General features: G+C 45.7%; 1 protein-coding gene across 8 annotated transcripts in view; it reads left to right on the top strand.

Moving 5' to 3' along the window:
- Positions 1 to 18,208, top strand: part of RPS6KC1 (ribosomal protein S6 kinase C1) — a 144,087-nt gene that overhangs the window by 55,182 nt on the left and 70,697 nt on the right. For all 8 annotated transcript variants that reach the window (XM_084828813.1, XM_084828812.1, XM_084828807.1 and 5 more), the window contains one exon: positions 701 to 1,063. In XM_084828813.1, coding sequence (XP_084684939.1) covers positions 772 to 1,063 — 292 coding nt within the window. In that variant the 5' untranslated portion in view covers positions 701 to 771. The remainder of the gene's footprint in view (positions 1 to 700; positions 1,064 to 18,208) is intronic.

Raw genomic sequence — 18,208 nt, 5'->3', positions numbered from 1 at the left:
TGATATAGGAACAGAATGCTGGATGAGATAGGCCTTTCGTCTGACCTAGCATGGCTCTTGCATTCTTATCAGCAGTGTGGAATATGATGCTATGGGAGTTTGTGTAATCTCCTTCACTGGGGCTTTGACATTACTATTAATTACGCTTGTGTGATATAAATCTTTTACTGAGTGCTCAAAGAATGACATGAAAATTATCTTAGTAATAGTCCTGCAAGGAAAGGCCACAATAATCCCCATGTTACAGATGATGGCTGAGGCTCAGAAGTGATGGCTTCTCTAAGGCGTTCTGGTGAAATCGTTGTTGAGCCGAAGTTTGTACCAACGACGTCCCTTCACATGCTCGTAACGACTGTGCCACACCATGACAGAAAAGGGCTTCTTTAGGTGTAAGCAGTATTATGTCAGAGGAGGATGTTGGACAAGATGAACCACAAGAGTCAGTGTGGTGAATTGCTTAGAGTCTTGGACTGGGGAGATCTGGGTTCTAGTTCCCACTTGGCCATAGAGCTTACTGGGTGACTCTGGGCCAGTCACTGACTCTCAGACTAACCTACCTCACAGCGTTATCGTGTGGATAAAATGGAGAGGAAAAGGATCATGTACTCTGCCTCAGGTTCCTTGCAAGAGTAAAAAAGGCAGGAAATAAATGTAATAAATAACAACACAATTGCACCACCATTCTTCTGTGGCACTCTAGGTTTCTCCAGTGACAGCGACCTGATCTCTTTGACTGTTGATGTGGACTCTCTTGCCGGGTTAGATGATGGAATGGCATCTAACCAGAATTCTCCCAGCCGATCACTCGGCCTCAGCTTTACCGCAGAACCTCTGGCGCAAGCCTCTTCCATTTCGGACCACGAATGGAGCAAACCTGACAGTGAGCGGGAGAGCCGCGGTCTGTTTACTGGGAGCTTGAAGGCCAAGCTGGGCAGGCGAGACTACCTGGACAAAGCAGGGGAGCTGATAAAGCTGGCCTTGAAGAAGGAGGAAGAGGAAGATTATGAGGCTGCATTTGGCTTTTACAGGAAAGGAGTTGATCTGCTCCTGGAAGGGGTTCAAGGTATGATCTCACTGACTGGTTGTGATTGATTGATTGCTTCATCCAAAACTTCTTTTTAGTTAACTTAAGCCTTTATCCAGCTCCTGTCAACAAATGTGGTGGTGTGTTCAATCATTTTTATCCGAGAGATAAAAATAATTTTTATCCAGGGACATCCCAACCAACCACAGTGAGTGAGTGCCCTTCCACAGCAGGCAAGCTGCTAAAATGATGTATGTCTGGATGTACCCTAATGCAGGTCTGTGGAATCTGTGGCCCTCCAGATGTTGTTCGATTCCCAACTCATCAGTCCCAGCCAATATGGCCAATGGTCAGGCATTATAGGAGTTGGAGTCCAACAACATCTGGAGGTCCACAAGTTCTCCAGCCCTGCCCTAAGGGACTTGGGCCTTTATGCCTAAGAGAGCTTTCTTCCCAGTGGCTGGTTTCAGACATCATGATGAGGAGTTGAAGTTTTCACTTCCTATTTCCGTTATCTAAGGCTTTAGCAGTTATCTGCAGTTTAGCAACCACCCTAAAATGTGGTTAACCTTAACTAGGGTTTGTTTGAAACAAGCCAACTTCATAAACCCTGGCTTGAAGTTGGCATGTTTGAAACAAACGCTAGTTAAGATTAACCATGGTTTATTTGGTTTGGATGACATGACAAGCTGTGGTTAATCAAAAGTGGGAAGCAAAAGCTTCTGAATTCCTTGTGGCTGCACTGGAGGAGGGAGGGGGGAAGTATGTGAGCCAGGAGAGAGGCCAGGCATGCTGTTGTCACAGTAAACCATGGTTAAATCTGACGTAGTGTTTGTGAAGAGTGCTTCTTGGATGTTCTAAGTCCACTTGAGGGTGCTTAAAGACAAATTCTCTGACACCCCCCCCCCCCCCAGTTAGGAGAATCCCTTCCTCTGAACATTATTTGAAACCTCCTTACAATTAGTTGAAACCTCCTTACAATTCATAGCTGCTCCAACCATCTCAATAGGTATAGGCTGGGCCCCACTGAGACACTTTCCCTCCCCCTTTTGATTGCTTGTATTATTAAATCAGTGAGGTTTGAGTGGCCCCATAGATAAAAGTGGGACCCATGTGTATTACAGGTTGTGGATCTCCAGCCTGTATATAACTGGCACCCCGGTTGTGGAATAAGCTCCCTAGAGAGGTTCACCTGGTGCCTACGTTGTACTCCTTTTGGCACCAGGTGAAGACCTTTTTATTTTCCCAGCATTTTAGCATCCTAGTCTTTTAGCCCTGCTGTTTTAAATCTGTATTTTAAATCTCTGCATCGCTGCTAGGTTTTATTCTGGTTGTACTTTTGTACTGTACCTTTAAGTTCTTATGTTTTATATAGGTTTATGTTGTACTGTGTGGTTTTAATTTTTGTGAACCACCCAGAGAGCTTTGGCTATTGGGCGGTGTAAAAATGAAATGAAATATATAAATAATAAACATTCTGGAACTGTACAGTCGGGGTATATTGAATGTAATGTTGGTGCTGGTGAAATGTCACAGTACAACCTGTATTAATATAAAATTGTAAGTAATAATGTTGCATTGATAATAATTAGGAAACCTCCCATATTGCAGGCATACCCTATGCGACTTCAAATGGATTTATGCCCCCTAGCGGCCTTGTATTGGGAGAAACCGATCTTCCCTAATAGGTTTATATTCTTGCTTCCTCCCCATCCCTGCCATCTCCAAAGACATATAAAAGGCTACTTTGCCCCCCCCTCCCAGCTATTTTACTGCTTTGACTTGGCCTCAGGAATAGCTGGTATTATACCAGTGTTGGTGTGGTGGTGTTTTGTTTTGCTTTGAAAAGTGTGTTTCCGTTCTCCGCTGAAGATAATAGTGCAAATACAGGTTATGGCCACTTGGTGGCACCATGCAAGTAGAATTCGAGGCTCCAAAAACTTCAGTTGCGAGCGAGAGAACAAGATGCAAGACAAACGTTCTTCGATGTTTTTATCCTTACTCTTAATGATTTGTGATATCTGTCAATGTAGACTTATTTAGACTTTAAAAGGTAAAGGTGTCCCCAACCAGTCGTGTCCGACTCTAGGGTGCGGTGCTCATCCCCGTTTCTAAGCCGAAGAGCCAGTGCTGTCCGAAGACGCTTCCGTGGTCATGTGGCCGGCATGACTGAACACCAAGGTGCACGGAATGCTGTTACCTTTCCCGCCGAGGCGGTACCTATTTATCTACTTGCAATTTCTTGCTTTCGAACTGCTAGGTTGGCAGAAGCTGGGACTGAAGACGGAAGCTCACTCTGTCACGCAGCACTCGGGTCTTGAGCTGCTGACCTGCCGACCTTCCAGTCTGCAGTTCAGCGTCTTAACCACTAAGCCACCGTGGCCCCTTGTTTAGACTTTAGATGTAGACAATTTTTACTTCCAGGTTCACCTTGCAGAACTCCCACCTTTCCCTTTACTCTATTAATTGCCATACTCCTGTTGTTGTGAGGTCACCTCTTCACTGCTAACTGCTTTAGCGGTTGAGTCCTAAAGGAAAGCTTCCCATACATTTTAAAATTTATATAGTTGAAGAGGGCCAATTTTCACATCCTTCTGCAAGAATGGCATGATGATGTTACATATTTGAAAAGAGCTGAAGGGAATGCAATATATTAGGGGACGTTTGCACTGGCAGTTTACTTTTGGGACTCATGCCTGACTTATCTCTACTTCTGTGGAGTTTGTATTTGATCCACTGGTATTTTGATATTAACCGATTGCCATACTGCAGGCATGAAATTTTAGCTTGACAATTTCATAGACCAGGGTCTGGCCCGTTCTTAGTAGCTCAATGAGCATTTATTCTTTGGCATCTTGTTGTTGTTGTTGTTGTTCAGTCGTTCAGTCGTGTCCGACTCTTCGTGACCCCATGGACCATAGCACGCCAGGCCTTCCTGTCCTGCGCTCTCTCCCGGAGCGTGCTCAAGTTCATATTCATTGCATCCGTGATGCTATCTAGCCATCTCATCCTCTGCCGTCCCCTTCTCCTTTTGCCTTCAGTCTTTCCCAGCATCAGGGTCTTTTCCAGGGAGTTTTCTCTTCGCATTAGGTGGCCAAAATATTGGAGCTTCACCTTCATTATCTGTCCTTCCAATGAGCACTCAGGGTTGATTTCCTTTAGGATGGACTGATTTGACCTCCTTGCAGTCCAGGGGACTCGTAAGGGTCTTCTCCAGCACCACAGTTCGAAAGCATCAATTCTTCGGCGCTCAGCCTTCCTTATAGTCCAGCTCTCACAGCTATACATTACTACTGGGAAAACCATAGCTTTGATTAGACGGACCTTTGTCGGCAAGGTGATGTCTCTGCTTCTTACTATGCTGTCTAGGTTGGCCATAGCTTTCCTCCCAGGGAGCAAGCGTCTTTTAATTTCATGGCTACAGTCACCGTCTGCGGTGATCTTGGAGCCCAAGAAAGTAAAATCTGTCACTGCTTCCATTTCTTCCCCTTCTATATGCCAGGAAGTGATGGGGCCAGATGCCATGATCTTAGTTTTTTTAATGTTTAGTTTCAAACCAGCTTTTGCACTCTCCTCTTTCACCCTCAACAAGAGGCTCTTGAGATCCTCTTCGCTTTCTGCCATTAGGGTGGTATCGTCTGCATATCGGAGGTTGTTGATAATTCTCCCAGCAATCTTAATTCCGACCTCTGATTCATCCAACCCGGCATTTCTCATGATGTACTCTGCATATAAGTTAAATAAGCAGGGTGACAATATGCAGCCTTGTCGTACTCCTTTCCCAATTTTGAACCAATCGGTTGTTCCATGTCTGGTTCTTACTGTTGCTTCTTGACCCTCGTACAGGTTTCTCAGGAGACAGGTAAGGTGGTCTGGTACTCCCATCACTTTCAGAATTTGCCACAGTTTGTTGTGATCCACACAATCAAAGGCTTTAGCGTAGTCAATGAAGCAGAAATAGACGTTTTTCTGGAATTCTCTTGCTTTCTCCATGATGCAGCGAATGTTGGCGATTTGATCTCTAGTTCCTCTGCCTCTTCGAAACCCAGCTTGTACTTCCGGTAGTTCTCGGTTCGCATACTGCTGAAGCCTAGCTTGTAGGATTTTGAGCATCACCTTGCTGGCATGTGAAATGAGCGCAATTGTGCGGTAGTTTGAACACTCTTTGGCGTTGCCCTTCTTTGGAATTGGAATGTAAACTGACCTTTTCCAGTCTTGTGGCCACTGTTGAGTGTTCCAGATTTGTTGGCATATTGAATGCAGCACTTTAACAGCATCATCTTTTAGGATTTTAAATAGCTCGGCTGGAATACTGTCATCTCCGCTAGCTTTGTTGTTACTAATGCTTCCTAAGGCCCACTTGACTTCACTCTCGAGGATGTCCGGCTCAAGTTCAGTGAGCGCACTATCATGGCTATCAGGGACATTCAGATCTTTCCTGTATAGTTCTTCCGTGTATTCTTGCCACCTCTTCTTAATCTCATCTGCTTCTGTTAGGTCCCTGCCTTCTTTGTCCTTTATCATGCCCGTCTTTGCACAAAACGTTCCCTTGAGATCTCCAATTTTCTTGAAGAGATCTCTAGTCTTTCCCATTCTGTTGTTTTCCTCGATTTCTTTGCATTGTTCATTTAAGAAGGCCTTCTTGTCTCTCCTTGCTATTCTCTGGAACTCTGCATTCAGTTGGGTATATCTTCCCCTTTCTCCCTTGCTTTTCGCTTCCCTTTTTTCGTGAGCTACTTGTAAAGCCTCATCAGACAGCCACTTTGCTTTCTTGCATTTCTTTTTCTTTGGGATGGATTGAGTTGCTGCCTCCTGAACAATGTTACGGACCTCCGTCCATAGTTCCTCAGGCACTCTGTCTATCAGGTCTAATCCCTGAAATCTATTCCTCACCTCCACTGTATATTCATCAGGGACATGATTTAGGTCATACCTGAACGGTTTAGTGGTTTTCCCGACGTTCTTCAATTTAAGCCGAAATTTTGCAAGAAGCAGCTCATGATCTGAGCCACAGTCAGCTCCAGGTCTTGTTTTTACTGACTGTATGGAGCTTCTCCATCTTTGGCTGCAAAGGACATAATCAATCTGATTTCTATATTGACCATCTGGTGACGTCCATGTGTAGAGTCGCCTCTTGTGCTGTTGGAAAAGAGTGTTTGCTATGATCAGCGTGTTCTCTTGGCAAAACTCTATTAGCTTTTGTCCTGCTTCATTTTGTACACCAAGGCCATGCCTGCCTGTTATCCCGGTGATTTCTTGACTTCCTACTTTAGCATTCCAGTCCCCTATGATGAAGAGGACATCTTTTTTTGGTGTTAGTTCTAGAAGGTGTTGTAGGTCTTCATAGAACCGATCAACCTCAGCTTCTTCGGCCTCAGTGGTTGGGGCATAGACTTGAATTACTGTGATGTTGAATGGTTTGCCTTGGATTCGTACTGAGATCATTCTATCATTTTTAAGATTGTACCCCAGTACTGCTTTTCCCACCCTTTTGTTGACTATGAGTGCTACTCCATTTCTTCTAAGGGATTCTTGCCCACAATAGTAGATATGATGGTCACCTGAATTAAATTCGCCCATGCCTGTCCATTTTAGTTCGCTGATTCCCAAGATGTCGATGTTCAATCTTGCCATCTCATGTTTGACCACCTCCAGCTTACCTTGATTCATTGATCTGACATTCCAGGTTCCTAAACAATATTGTTCTTTACAGCATCGGATTTTCTTTTCACCACCAGACACATCCACAGCTGAGTGTCCTTTCAGCTTTGGCCCAGCTGCTTCACTCTTTCTGGCGCTACTTGGAAATACCCTCTGCTCTTCCCCAGTAGCATATTGGACACCTTCCAACCTGAGGGGCTCATCTTCCGGCGTCATCTCTTTTAGCCTTGTGATACGTTCCATGGGGTTTTCTTGGCAAGAATACTGGAGTGGGTTGCCATTTCCTTCTCCAGTGGACCACATTTTGTCAGAACTCTCTGCTATGACCTGTCCGTCTTGGGTGGCCCTGCATGGCATAGCTTATGGCTTCACTGAGTTACGCAAGCCCCTTCGCCACAACAAGGCAGTGATCTTTGGCATCTGCAAGTTGCTAAATGGACTATTCTTAGCATGCTCGGAATTGGCTTTCTCTCCATCAATTAATACATGGTGCTCTTCCTAGCTCCAGCTGAGGGGCTCCCCTCGCCAGGGGCATGGATGACGCTGGGGAGAATGGCTCCTCCTCCCAACGCTGGCTGGGTCCATTTGTGTACCACCCAAAGCCAGGGACTTGGCTGGCACCAGGAAGAGTGGCTGCCCTTTTCCGAGCTCCTCCCAGTGGACGTCCGTGCCTCTCTTAGCATGGAGAAAGGCGAAATGGGTGGGCGTGGGCCAATCTTGCCCTTCTGGATTTAAAAATGTCTGCCCAATCCAGCTGAGAGAAACTGCAACTCAAGGAACCATGCCTATCTCTTTGGCTTTAGCCTTTTGTCCTGGGCTGAGTTCTACCAAGAAATATTGCTCACAAAGCCAAGCAATGGAAGGTTGCCAGATTTTTTGAGGCACAGAGCTGTCTCTCGTGGCCAAGGACATTACCCTTGGTTATCTGAGAATTTTGAAGTCCTTGGTTGTGCTGTGCTGTTTTTGTTTATCGTCCCTTGTCGCTTTCCCACTTCCAAGTCTTTCCAAGGAAACTGATCCGCCTGTCACTTCGGGGCGAAAGTGGTCGCTTGCTATCCTCTGGTTGAAGGCTGGGAAGCTGCTGTCTGATGACTGCCCAGAGCGATGGCATGAGAAATCTCTTGGCCCAGATTCTGTTCCTTGGGGACGCTCCAAGTAAAAGAGCTATGTCCTGTGAAATAAGTAAAGGGAGCAGGAATAGTCAGATGCAACTCTTCTCTCTGCCTTGGCTTGGACATAATCCAGGTCTGCTCTTTTTAATATTTAAAACCTGCCCTAGCTCTAAAGCACAGGATAGGTGATGGCAGCCTCTGCCAACATGGCACCCTCCAGATGGGCTGGACTATGACTCCCACCATCCTCAGCCAGGGCAGCAGGTTGGAGGAGGCTGGTAGGGGGCTTTATTTGTTTTGGAAAAAATAAACAAATCTAAAACACAATAGCTCAAGTCCCTTTCCGGATGGAACCCTCCTTATCTCGGTGGAGTCCTGTACTGCCCAGCCATGCATGTGGCAAGCATTATAACTGATTTATTATTATTTATTTATTACACTTCTAATCTGCCCAATAACTAACGTTCTCTGGGTAGATTACAACCAACTGAAAAACTAAAATGTCATGTAAAACACAGGTAAAAATATAAAATACAATACAAATATTTAAAATAATAAAATACAATTTCATAAATGATAGCCAGCATAAGAATCAATAAAAGATCCAAATAACCTAGAACTAGGTCTCTAAAATGCCTGGGAGAAAAGAAAGCTGTTTCCCTGGTGCTGAAAAGATAACAATGTAGGTGTCGGGCAAATCTCTTTAGGGCAGCGGTCCCCAACCTTTTTGGGACCAGGGACCGGTCTGTGGAAGACAATTTTTCCACGGACTGGGGGGCGGGGGGATAGGACCAGGGGTGTGGAAAACCCCCTCACCTTGGGTCCGCGGGGGGGGCGATCTGTCCGTCCCTCCCCCCCCCGGAATCCTTGTCGGCTCTGGACTTGCCGCAGAGCTGCTGGCCGGGTCCGGCCAGGGGAGGACTTCAGGCCACTGGGACGCAAATGGCGTCTGCATAGCGGACACCATTTACATCCCTGTTCTTTGTAGTAATAGGCTATTACTACAAAGAACAGCGCCGGAGCCGGCCAGGACTGGCAAGGATTCCAGGGTCGGGGGGAGGGACGGATTGCCTCCCCGCCCCGCAGACCCAAGGTAAGGGGGCGTTCCCACACCCCTATGGCGGCCCGGTCCCTAACAGGCCACAGACCGGTACCGGTCTGCGGCCCGGGGATTGGGGACCCCTGCTTTAGGGCATTTATTCCAGAAGTAGGGTGCCACTGCTGAGAAGGCCCTCTCTCTTGTAGCCACCCACCTAGCTTCTTTTGGTGGGGGCACCCAGAGGATGGCCCCTGAAGATGACCTTGAGGTCTGAGCAGATACATGCAGGAGGAGATGTGCCTTTAGATACTCTGGCCCCAAGCCGTTTAGAGCTTTACAGGTCAACACCAAGGCTTTGAACTGAGCTTAGAAATGGACTGGAAGCCAGTGCAGCTGATGAAGTGCTGGCATCACATGGTCAAATCGGCCAGTCACAGTTAGTAACCTGGCAGTTCTATTTTTGCATTAGCTGAAGTTAGTGTCTGCTGGTTGAGACCAAAGTCTGTTTAGTTCAGCATTTTACCTCCAGCCTTGACCAGATGGATGCTTCTGGGATGCTCACAAGGAGGATCTGAAGGTACAGCCTCCCCTTGCTTGTTTATCTCCAGTACCTGGTACTCAATGGCCTTCACACATGGAAGATTGATGAGGTTGTCCTGGAGGGAAAGGAAGGAACCGGTGTTATCCAAGATGCTTATTGTCCACTCTATAGAGTACTGGATGGATAATGCCCACTCTGGTTGTGATGTGCCTTCTTGCTAAGCAGGTGTCTAGTGCAGGTTCAAGCATGGCACATATCTGGATGGTGGGGGGTTGGCAGTGCTCTTTTATCACTGCAAGAGCATTCCTACTCTTCCAAATTTCACCCATCTAAACAGGTTTTAAAACAATAAATAAAATTCTGTCCACGCCGAAAATAACATAAAAGGATTTGCTGCAGGATTCCCAGAAGATGCCAAGGTGTGGTCTTCCAGAAATCCTTTGAAGGTGGACATTTGAGAGCTGTGAATGCACTTGTGTGGGTCCCTGCTTGTAGTGGTTGCACAGCAGGAGTAGCCAGAGAACTGTCTTGCCTGTGTGACAGAAACCATAATGGGGCAAATAAATCCACAGAGGTTATAAGCCTCCCGGAATGCTTTGTGTTCACTTGCTCTGCCTGCCCACATGTAATTATATTAGTTGCCAGGAAGAGCGTTGGCGGTGCTGGCCAGAACTTAGACTTGTAAAGTTTTTCCCTCTAGTCGCCTAGAAGCGACTTTTGACTTGGCCCAGGCAACTAGGTGCATGCTAATTAAAACCCATCATATATTTATTAGCAATCCTTGCAGTGTACTCTTCCTCCTGGGGAGTTCAGAGAGGCATTTTAGGATCAGGCTTCTTGCTATGGGGTGATGCGTGGACACCACTGACTCCTACCATCCTGCTAATGTCTAGCTGGACAAACGGGGTCATTGTATGGGTGTTTCCCTGCTGCCTCCCCCTGCTCTATGTGGCAACTAATGAAGCAGAGGAGAGGGCAAGAAAAGGGTGAACAGGATGACTTCATCTCATGGTAGTTTGGAACGTCGGAAGCTGCCTTCCCCTAAATCAGACCATTGGTTCATCTAGCTCAGACTTGCAGTATTATGTACACTGACTTGCAGTGGCTCTCCAGAGTTTTAGGCAGGAATCTCTCCCAACCCTACCTTGGCCCTCCTCCTTTGCTGTTCATCAATGGTATGTGGCTATGGAGATGTTTGCCTTGTTGAACACATCGCCACATCATGTCGTGAGGCTGAGGCTCAACCCTCTGAGATGGAGTAGGCTGACGTTTGGTGGCTTAGCCGAGGATGCCCAATGATCCTCGTGGCCAGTCCAGGGTTTGAACCAGGGTTCCCCATAACCGGCATGGCCTATGGGAGGCTAATGGCCATGTTGGCTGGGAATGATGGGAGTTGCAGTCCAGCACATCTGGTGGTCACTCGGTTGGGGAAGGCTGCTCTAGGCTGCCGGCTGGGACTCTGGAGTACTTCAAGGGGGCTTTGTGTGAAGATCGTAGGCAAGGGCATTTTTCTGCACTGAATCTAGTTCACCCCCTTGCATTTGTGTAGCAGTGCCTTCTGCCTCATGGCATGCCTCCTTCCACTTGATGCCACAGAAACACTCTCTCTCTGCCTGCATTTCCCCTCTCTAGTTGTAGAGAAGGATGTGATCTGGGCCTTCTTTCCCCTGTCCTGTCTTTGATCAGTGTGCAGAGCAGTCTGAGGTCAGTTTACCCGCTGAGGCCCATGGATTGCCCTCTAATGTAGTGAGCAGCCTCCTCCTTCATTGACCCTTGATGGGAAACCCTGGAATGAACTGCGTGCCTTGGAAATACATTGCCCTCCCTGTTTGTTTTGTTGAGTTGAAAGTGAGGCAAGAGACAGAGAAACGTTAGAAGTATCCTTTCTAGCTAAAGCATGGGCTTTTTCTTTCTAAACCTGCCACCCCCCTTTCTAAAAGGGAAACCTTTTCACGTTGACCCGTTGTCCTTTTAATATTTTGTAAGCTGTCTTGAGTGTTTGAATGGAAAAGTGGGAGAGAAATGTTTTAACTTAAAATAGCCTTAGCGCAATCCCTACTTCTTGCAGAGCATTCTGGGAAATGTTCTGGGGCAGGGGTGGGCAGAAGGTAAATCTTCATATGTTTGGGACTTCAATGCCCAGAAGGACCTGCCACCATGGCCAGTGGACAGGAATGCTGGGAGTTAAAAGTCCAAAGCATCTGGAGATCTACTTTTTGCCCACCCTTGTTCCAGGGTAGATACTCGGTCCTCACAGAGTGCTGTTTGGGCCTATCAGGCAGCATTGTCTAGTATACCCACTGTTCTTCTCTTGCAGTGGGTTGCATTTTATTTCCTACTTGGAAACACTTTGCACGTAGATTAAAGTTTCCCTGTGCGTGAAGTGGCCATAAGTTAAAAGGCAGAAAAGCAACATGCTCTTAATCCTTAGCTTATTGGGATTTTTTTTATCATGGAAAAGCAGTTTGCAAAAATGTAAAAAACAAAACAAAAGATCAGGCACTTCAGTATCTTCCAGGAAACGTGTAATCGAAATATTTTTCCTGCAGCCCCTGTATCTTAAGTTGTGTTAGCTCTTCAAGCTGCTGTAGCTGGTTTCCCAGGATCAGGCGTCTGCTAGGTTCCTCGTTGTTGTCTAACAAGTTCCTCTTGTGCTACCCTGATTCTTTGCCATCTCTCTCTCTTTCTCTCTGAGCTGAGTTGAAAGCATTTCCAGAACAGAATGCAGAGGGGGGAGTGGAATCCTTCTCACTCCTCTCTCCCGCTGTGCTGAGGTTGCATCTGAACAACCTCAGCACGTGGCTACGAAAACAGCCTCCACCTGTTTCTGTGGTACTTATGCTAGAAGATGGAGTACTTCTGGCACCATTTTGGTTTGTTGCCGGACCTAGGTAGCTGTTGCTTCTCCCTTGTTTTTTTGCATTGATCAACATCCCAGATTTTAAACATTCAACAATCACAATCAAGCATCCATTAAAAAACAAAATTATTGCATGCCAGGTTAACTGGGCCCATTCAATGCCAGCCCAAAGGAGGAGGCCTTGGCGATTCTGGAAAATGATCTGGTTGGGATTCTGACGGGTTTCCAAATGAAAGGAGAAAGTTCCTTCTCCCTGGAACACAATAACCCTATTCACAGCCCTACCCAGTGATGTGGGAACTGTGGCATGATTCCCACACCTCTGTGGAGTGTGTATGACAGCAAGAATTACTACAACTCCAAGCATTCCTGACTGTTGGCCATGCCTGCTGGGGCTGATGGAAGTCTAAAACATCAGGAGGCCACCAAGTTGGGGAAGCCTGTTCTAGTGGCATTCTTGGATCATGTCAATTCCATTTGTGTCTGCAGTCTAGCACTCAGCAACTTTACCTTGCTGTTCCGATGTGCTGTTGAGCTGAATCTTGTCCACAATGGCAGGAACAACCCAGACATCTACCACCTCTGCAGCTTCCACCCACATATCTCAAGCATCCAAGGTCAAGAAATCCAAGCTGTGGTCAGACATGGAAGTGTGTGTGTGTGAGAGAGGCTTTGTCAGCCTGTGGATGAGCACCTCTGTTCAAGAAGAGAGGGTCTGACAGGGTTCAGAAAGGAGACCTGTTCTCTGAGGTCATGGCCAAGAGAAGCTCCTCCTCTCCCTCAGGTTTTGTCTACCAGCAACCATTCCATCAGGCTGCAACAGAGGGAGAGGTGAGAAACAGGGCCATTCCATCAGCTCTGTTGAGAGATCAGGTCTATCTGAGTCCACCTCTCCGTAAATTATTTACATTCCAGCTAGTCATCATAAGAACAACAATGTAACTTTAAGAATTGGTGCCCGAATCTCTTTCTGTCCTCATCCCTTTTCCTTTTGAGTTGTGACTTTTAAATTGTACGCCTATGTGCAGGGACTGTCTTGGTTTTTTTAAACTGATCTTATGCAGGCTGCTCTGGGAGCCTTTTGAGGTGAAAAGCGGGGTAAAAATGCTTTAAATACATAATAAATATATATCAGAACTGCTGCCCAGTGTTGGGAGAAAGCAAACCTCCTCAAGAAAAAAAATTAAGGTTGTGACCATGCATAACAGCTCATCAGGTATGCAGAGAAAAGCCATGCCTTTTAATGACAAGTTGACTCCCTACCTCAAGGACAGGGGAGACATTACCCGTGAGCATACCTGCAACTAGACAGGTATTGGTAGGTAAACAAAATTGTGCTACCAGCCATCTTTGACGGCTCCTGTGGCTGAGATACCGATGGCACTGCTGCAATAGATGCTCCTTCCACCATTGCTAGCCGGAACATCAACAGCAAACATTGTCTTCAAGGAGATGGTGATTGTATTCAAAAGTCATCTGCAGTCTATTTTTAATCATGTATGTATTCATTTATAATTATTTTAAAGACCGCCTTTAAGGGTGGAACCCTTTTAAAATGTACTGTAAAACTGTTTCTAGTAGGGCTTCGTTGGAGAAGCAGTTATGTTAGGAATATGATTTGAAAGTACAGCAGAGCATTTTCTGGTTTTCAAAATTGTATTGTGTTCTGCTCTGCTGTGAAGTCAGCAGCTGACTTTGTTTATTTATTTATTTGTTACATTTCTGTACCACCCATTCTCCGAAGCTCTCTGCTCCGAAGCAGTTTATAAGACAAAGCTTAAAACCAAAAAAATGCAAGAACATAGTAAAACAAAATATAAAACCATAAGTTTAAACCAGAATAAAAACAAAGTAGTAACCAAGATAACATCCAGCAGCAGTGTAGAGATTTGAAAACACAGTAACACAATTTTTAAAACTGACGGGCGAAAAAGCCTGGGAAAATAAGGTCTTTATCTGGCACTGAAAAGACCACAATGTAGGTGCCAGGTGAGCCTTGCTGGGGTCGTCATTCCACAACCGGGGTGCCACCACTGAAAAGGCTCTCCTTTCAGACAACATTCTACCTGTTGCCTCAGGGCTTATTTCTAGCAATCCATTTGCTACAAATCTTTTAAGTATGGGAATCTTATATCCAATGCTTGTCCCCTGACTGCCTTCTGTTTTTACCTACAAAAATATTAAAAATCACAGTTAAAAATACATATATAAGATAATATAGCAAAAAAAAATCAACTTACAGGAACAAAGGTAAGATAAAAAGAAACAATAAAAAAGACAGTAAAGTACAGGAGCACCATGGTGATCCACCACTTTTTCTCCCTCTTGAACTATATGGGGGAGGGGGTTTCAGAGGGTTGGCACCACTGCTGAGAAGGCCCCACCTTCAAGAGGTTACAAGGCAACATTCTGTTGGTTTCAGAATGGCCAAAAAGATCTCCTCTGAAGATCTTAAAGGTTGGTATAATTAGTTATTTATTACTACTGGAAGGCATCCTAAGTCATAGGGAGGTGGTATGCGTGTCAAATTTATATTGCAGTTTAAACATTTTTACTTTGAGAGAGAAGGGAATGTGAAGAATGGTGCCCAGCACCAATGGGAAGACGTATCTGAGCGATAAGTCTTTGAACAACTCGATGGCCTTGTAGGCCCCTTCCAACCCTACTATTCTATGATTCTATGATTTGTATCCTGTGACCAGAGCAATTATTTCTTTTTTGATCTGGCAACCGATATGAACAAAGAATGGCCTTCCCCAGCCTGGTGCCCTCCAGAAGTTTAGGATGGAGATACAAGTGCCACCATCCACAGCCCACATGGTCATTGGCTGGGGATGATTGGAATTATAGGCCAGCACATCTGGAGGGCAACAGGTTGGGAAAGGCCATAGTAGATGCTCCTAACCTTCATTCTGTGATTGGCATTTAATGATAATCAAGCTCTACTTTCCTCAAATGGCCTCTCCTGAATAAATGACTTCCCCATTGAGGGTGCCTCATCCCACACTTGCCATTTTCAAGCCCCAAAGGTTCCACTGTGAAATTAACAAGCAGAGTTTTTCATTGATTAAAAAAAAAAGATCATTTACTTTGCTTTTGAAGACTATTAAGGGAAGTAGTTGACACAAATACACCCCCGCCCCAATTTAAATCATTCTGGTTTCAGTTTTTGTGCTTTATCCACTTCCCGGCTAGCTGTACGGTAGTTCTAAAAATAAATATCTCTTACTTCTACAGACAGGATGGAGATGCAAAGCATTGATTTTACAGTACTTGCTAAAGGAAAGCAAAATACACTTGTCTCTTCAAAGCCATAAATAACTGAACTTTTCACATCCAGGCAACGTTTACGCATCGCTTTAATTTTTGGAATTATTCCATAAATGAAGTGCTCTGGACTGAATATATAAACATAGTGGGAGTGTACCATTGACATGCTGTGTTTGAAACTGAAAGTTATATTAGAAGACAAAATAGGATCTAAATGAAGGCTCTTTTAACTTCTTTATAACAGAACTACTCCGAACATGATGAACTACTCCTGCTGGAGTGCCTCTCCTGGCATGAACCTACTTGTACACTACGCTCATTGTCTAAGGCCCTCCTCCGGGTGCCTCCCCTGAGGGAGGCTTAGAAGGTGGCAACAAGGGAGACTGCCTTCTTGGTGGCGGCCCCCCAATTATGGAATGAACTCCCCAGCAAGGCCCGCCTGGTGCCAACATGGTTATCTTTTCGGCACCAGGTTAAAACCTTCCTCTACTCTCAGGCATTTGGCAGCATATGATAGGTTTTTAATTAGGCCATGGGATATTGCTTGGATGTGTGTGTCAACTCTGTTTATATGTTTGTAGCTTGTGTTTTTTATATAGTGTGCACAGTACTATATTTTTAAGTTTTTAATCTTTGTAAACTACCCTGAGAGCTTGGGCCATTGGGCAGTATAGAAATATAATAAATGATGTGAAATGAAATCTCTCCACAGAAAGCACTTCCATACAGGAATAAGACTTGGGTGTAAATCAGGGATGGGAAAACCTGTGGCCCTCCAGATGTTGTTGGACTCCAGTTCCCATCAGCTCCAGCCACCACAGCCATTGGTTAGGATTGATAGGAGTTGTAATCCGACAACATCTGGGGGGCCACAGGTTCCTCATCCCTGCTGTAGATCATGGCCTTTCCCAGCTGTGTAAGTAAGTATGTGATAGCCTATGTGAACCTCATGCGTGACAGTCTATGCATTGTTTTCCTATTAATTCTCATATGGAAGTGCCTTCAAAGTAGGAATTCTGTTGTGTATCCAGACTGGCTTTTAGTAATGATTATGCTCGGGCCCAATTTGGTTGAAAGAGCACATATCAATATAAGAAATAGGAGGTAGATTTCGTACATATTGCTATGTACTGTGGAAGATAAGGCTATCATGGAGGATAAGGCTATCAATAGCTACTAGTCATAATGGCTGCATATTACCTCCAGTATAAGAGATGGTAAGGCTCTGTATGTCATTTGCTGGGAACATGAGTGGGAGGGTGCTATTGTGCTCATGTCCTGCTTGTGGGCCTGCCATAGGTTTCTGGTTGGCTACTAGGTAAACAAAACGCTGGACTAGAGAGGCCTGTGGTCTGATCCAGCATGGCTCTTCTTATGTTCTTATTGTTTTGATTCTCTTCCCCCACCCCTGCCCCGTTTTATCCTACTATTTTATGGGAGTTTTTGAGTATATGTTCTTATGAGTTTTATGATTGTATTATCATTATTTAATATCCTATTTAATATCCCATTATTTAATATCCTATATAGGGAGCAATCCTATGGCTGCTAGACACTGTCTAGTGGGCCATAGGATATGCTCTACTATGGGAACCAACCTCGGAGTCCACGCTCTGAGGTCGGTTCCTGGAAATCTGACCTCCTCCCTCATCCGCACTGCCTCCAAGGCAGTGCTGAGAAGCTCCATCCTCTGTGCTCAGAAGACGAGTGTGGAGCGACTGAAAAGGGGTGGGGCTGGGGGCGTTCTGGGGTGGGGAGGGCAGAGCTGCACGTACGACACATCCAATGTGTCGTACCAATGGCTGTGGTGGCTGGGGCTGATGGGAACTGGAGTCCAACAACATCTGGAGGGCCACAAGTTTTCCCATCCCTGATTTACACCCAAGTCTTATTCCTGTATTGAAGTGCTTTCTATGGAGAGATTTCATTTCCTCTCCTGGCTGCCCCCCCCCCCCCGCCACTAGACAGACAAAAACGGCTGTCTAGTGAAAAAGAGCAAGGCAGGAGAGGCGCAGAGGGAACGATCCCCCCGTGCCTCTCCTGGCTTGCTTTGGATAGGCTGTCGCCTCCGAGGTTGAAGGCGGCCGCCTATCTACTTAGGATTGTGACCTTAATATCCTATTGGGCTGGTTTTGACACAGAGCTAAACCGTAGTTTACGTTACAAGAAAAAGGCTTGGCAAACATTAGACTTGTGTGCCCCCCCTCCTCCCCCATTGCGGCTTTACGGAGGAGTTCTGAGGCTTTCACTTCCATTAAAGACTAACCACAGCTTGTTGGGTTGTCTGGACAAAGGGTGGTTAATCTTAACTATGGTCAGTGGAAACAAGACAACTTCACACTTCATAACTAGGTCATGAAGCTGGCTTATTTTCCCCAACCCTCTGGAGGGTGCATGGGGGACTCCGTTCCATCATCAGGAGGAGTTAATTAGACGCTACCCCATATATTTTTATGGTGGTAGTGCTGCTATTGTAATCCACCTTAGGTCAGGCTGTGACTCACTGAAGTCCAATGTTTTAATGCTTTGTTAGGCTTACATCTTAGGTAGCTTAGATATCTTGGCTACTTCCCGTTTTTGGCCTGGTCCTCCATGCAGTGCAGGGTGGCTGGGCCGAGTCACCATTTGGACTTCCCACAGTGCCCCCGGGGTTGCATTGCTCTGGGGCATTGTGGGAAATAAAAATGGTGTCTAGATCCAG

The sequence above is a fragment of the Heloderma suspectum genome, chromosome 1, assembly GCF_057233095.1.
Source record: "Heloderma suspectum isolate Gila_16-S chromosome 1, 16-S_ref, whole genome shotgun sequence".
Classification (NCBI taxonomy): Eukaryota; Metazoa; Chordata; class Lepidosauria; order Squamata; family Helodermatidae; genus Heloderma; species Heloderma suspectum.
Note: the sequence above shows the minus strand (reverse complement) of the source record. Positions and strands in the feature narration are given on the sequence as shown.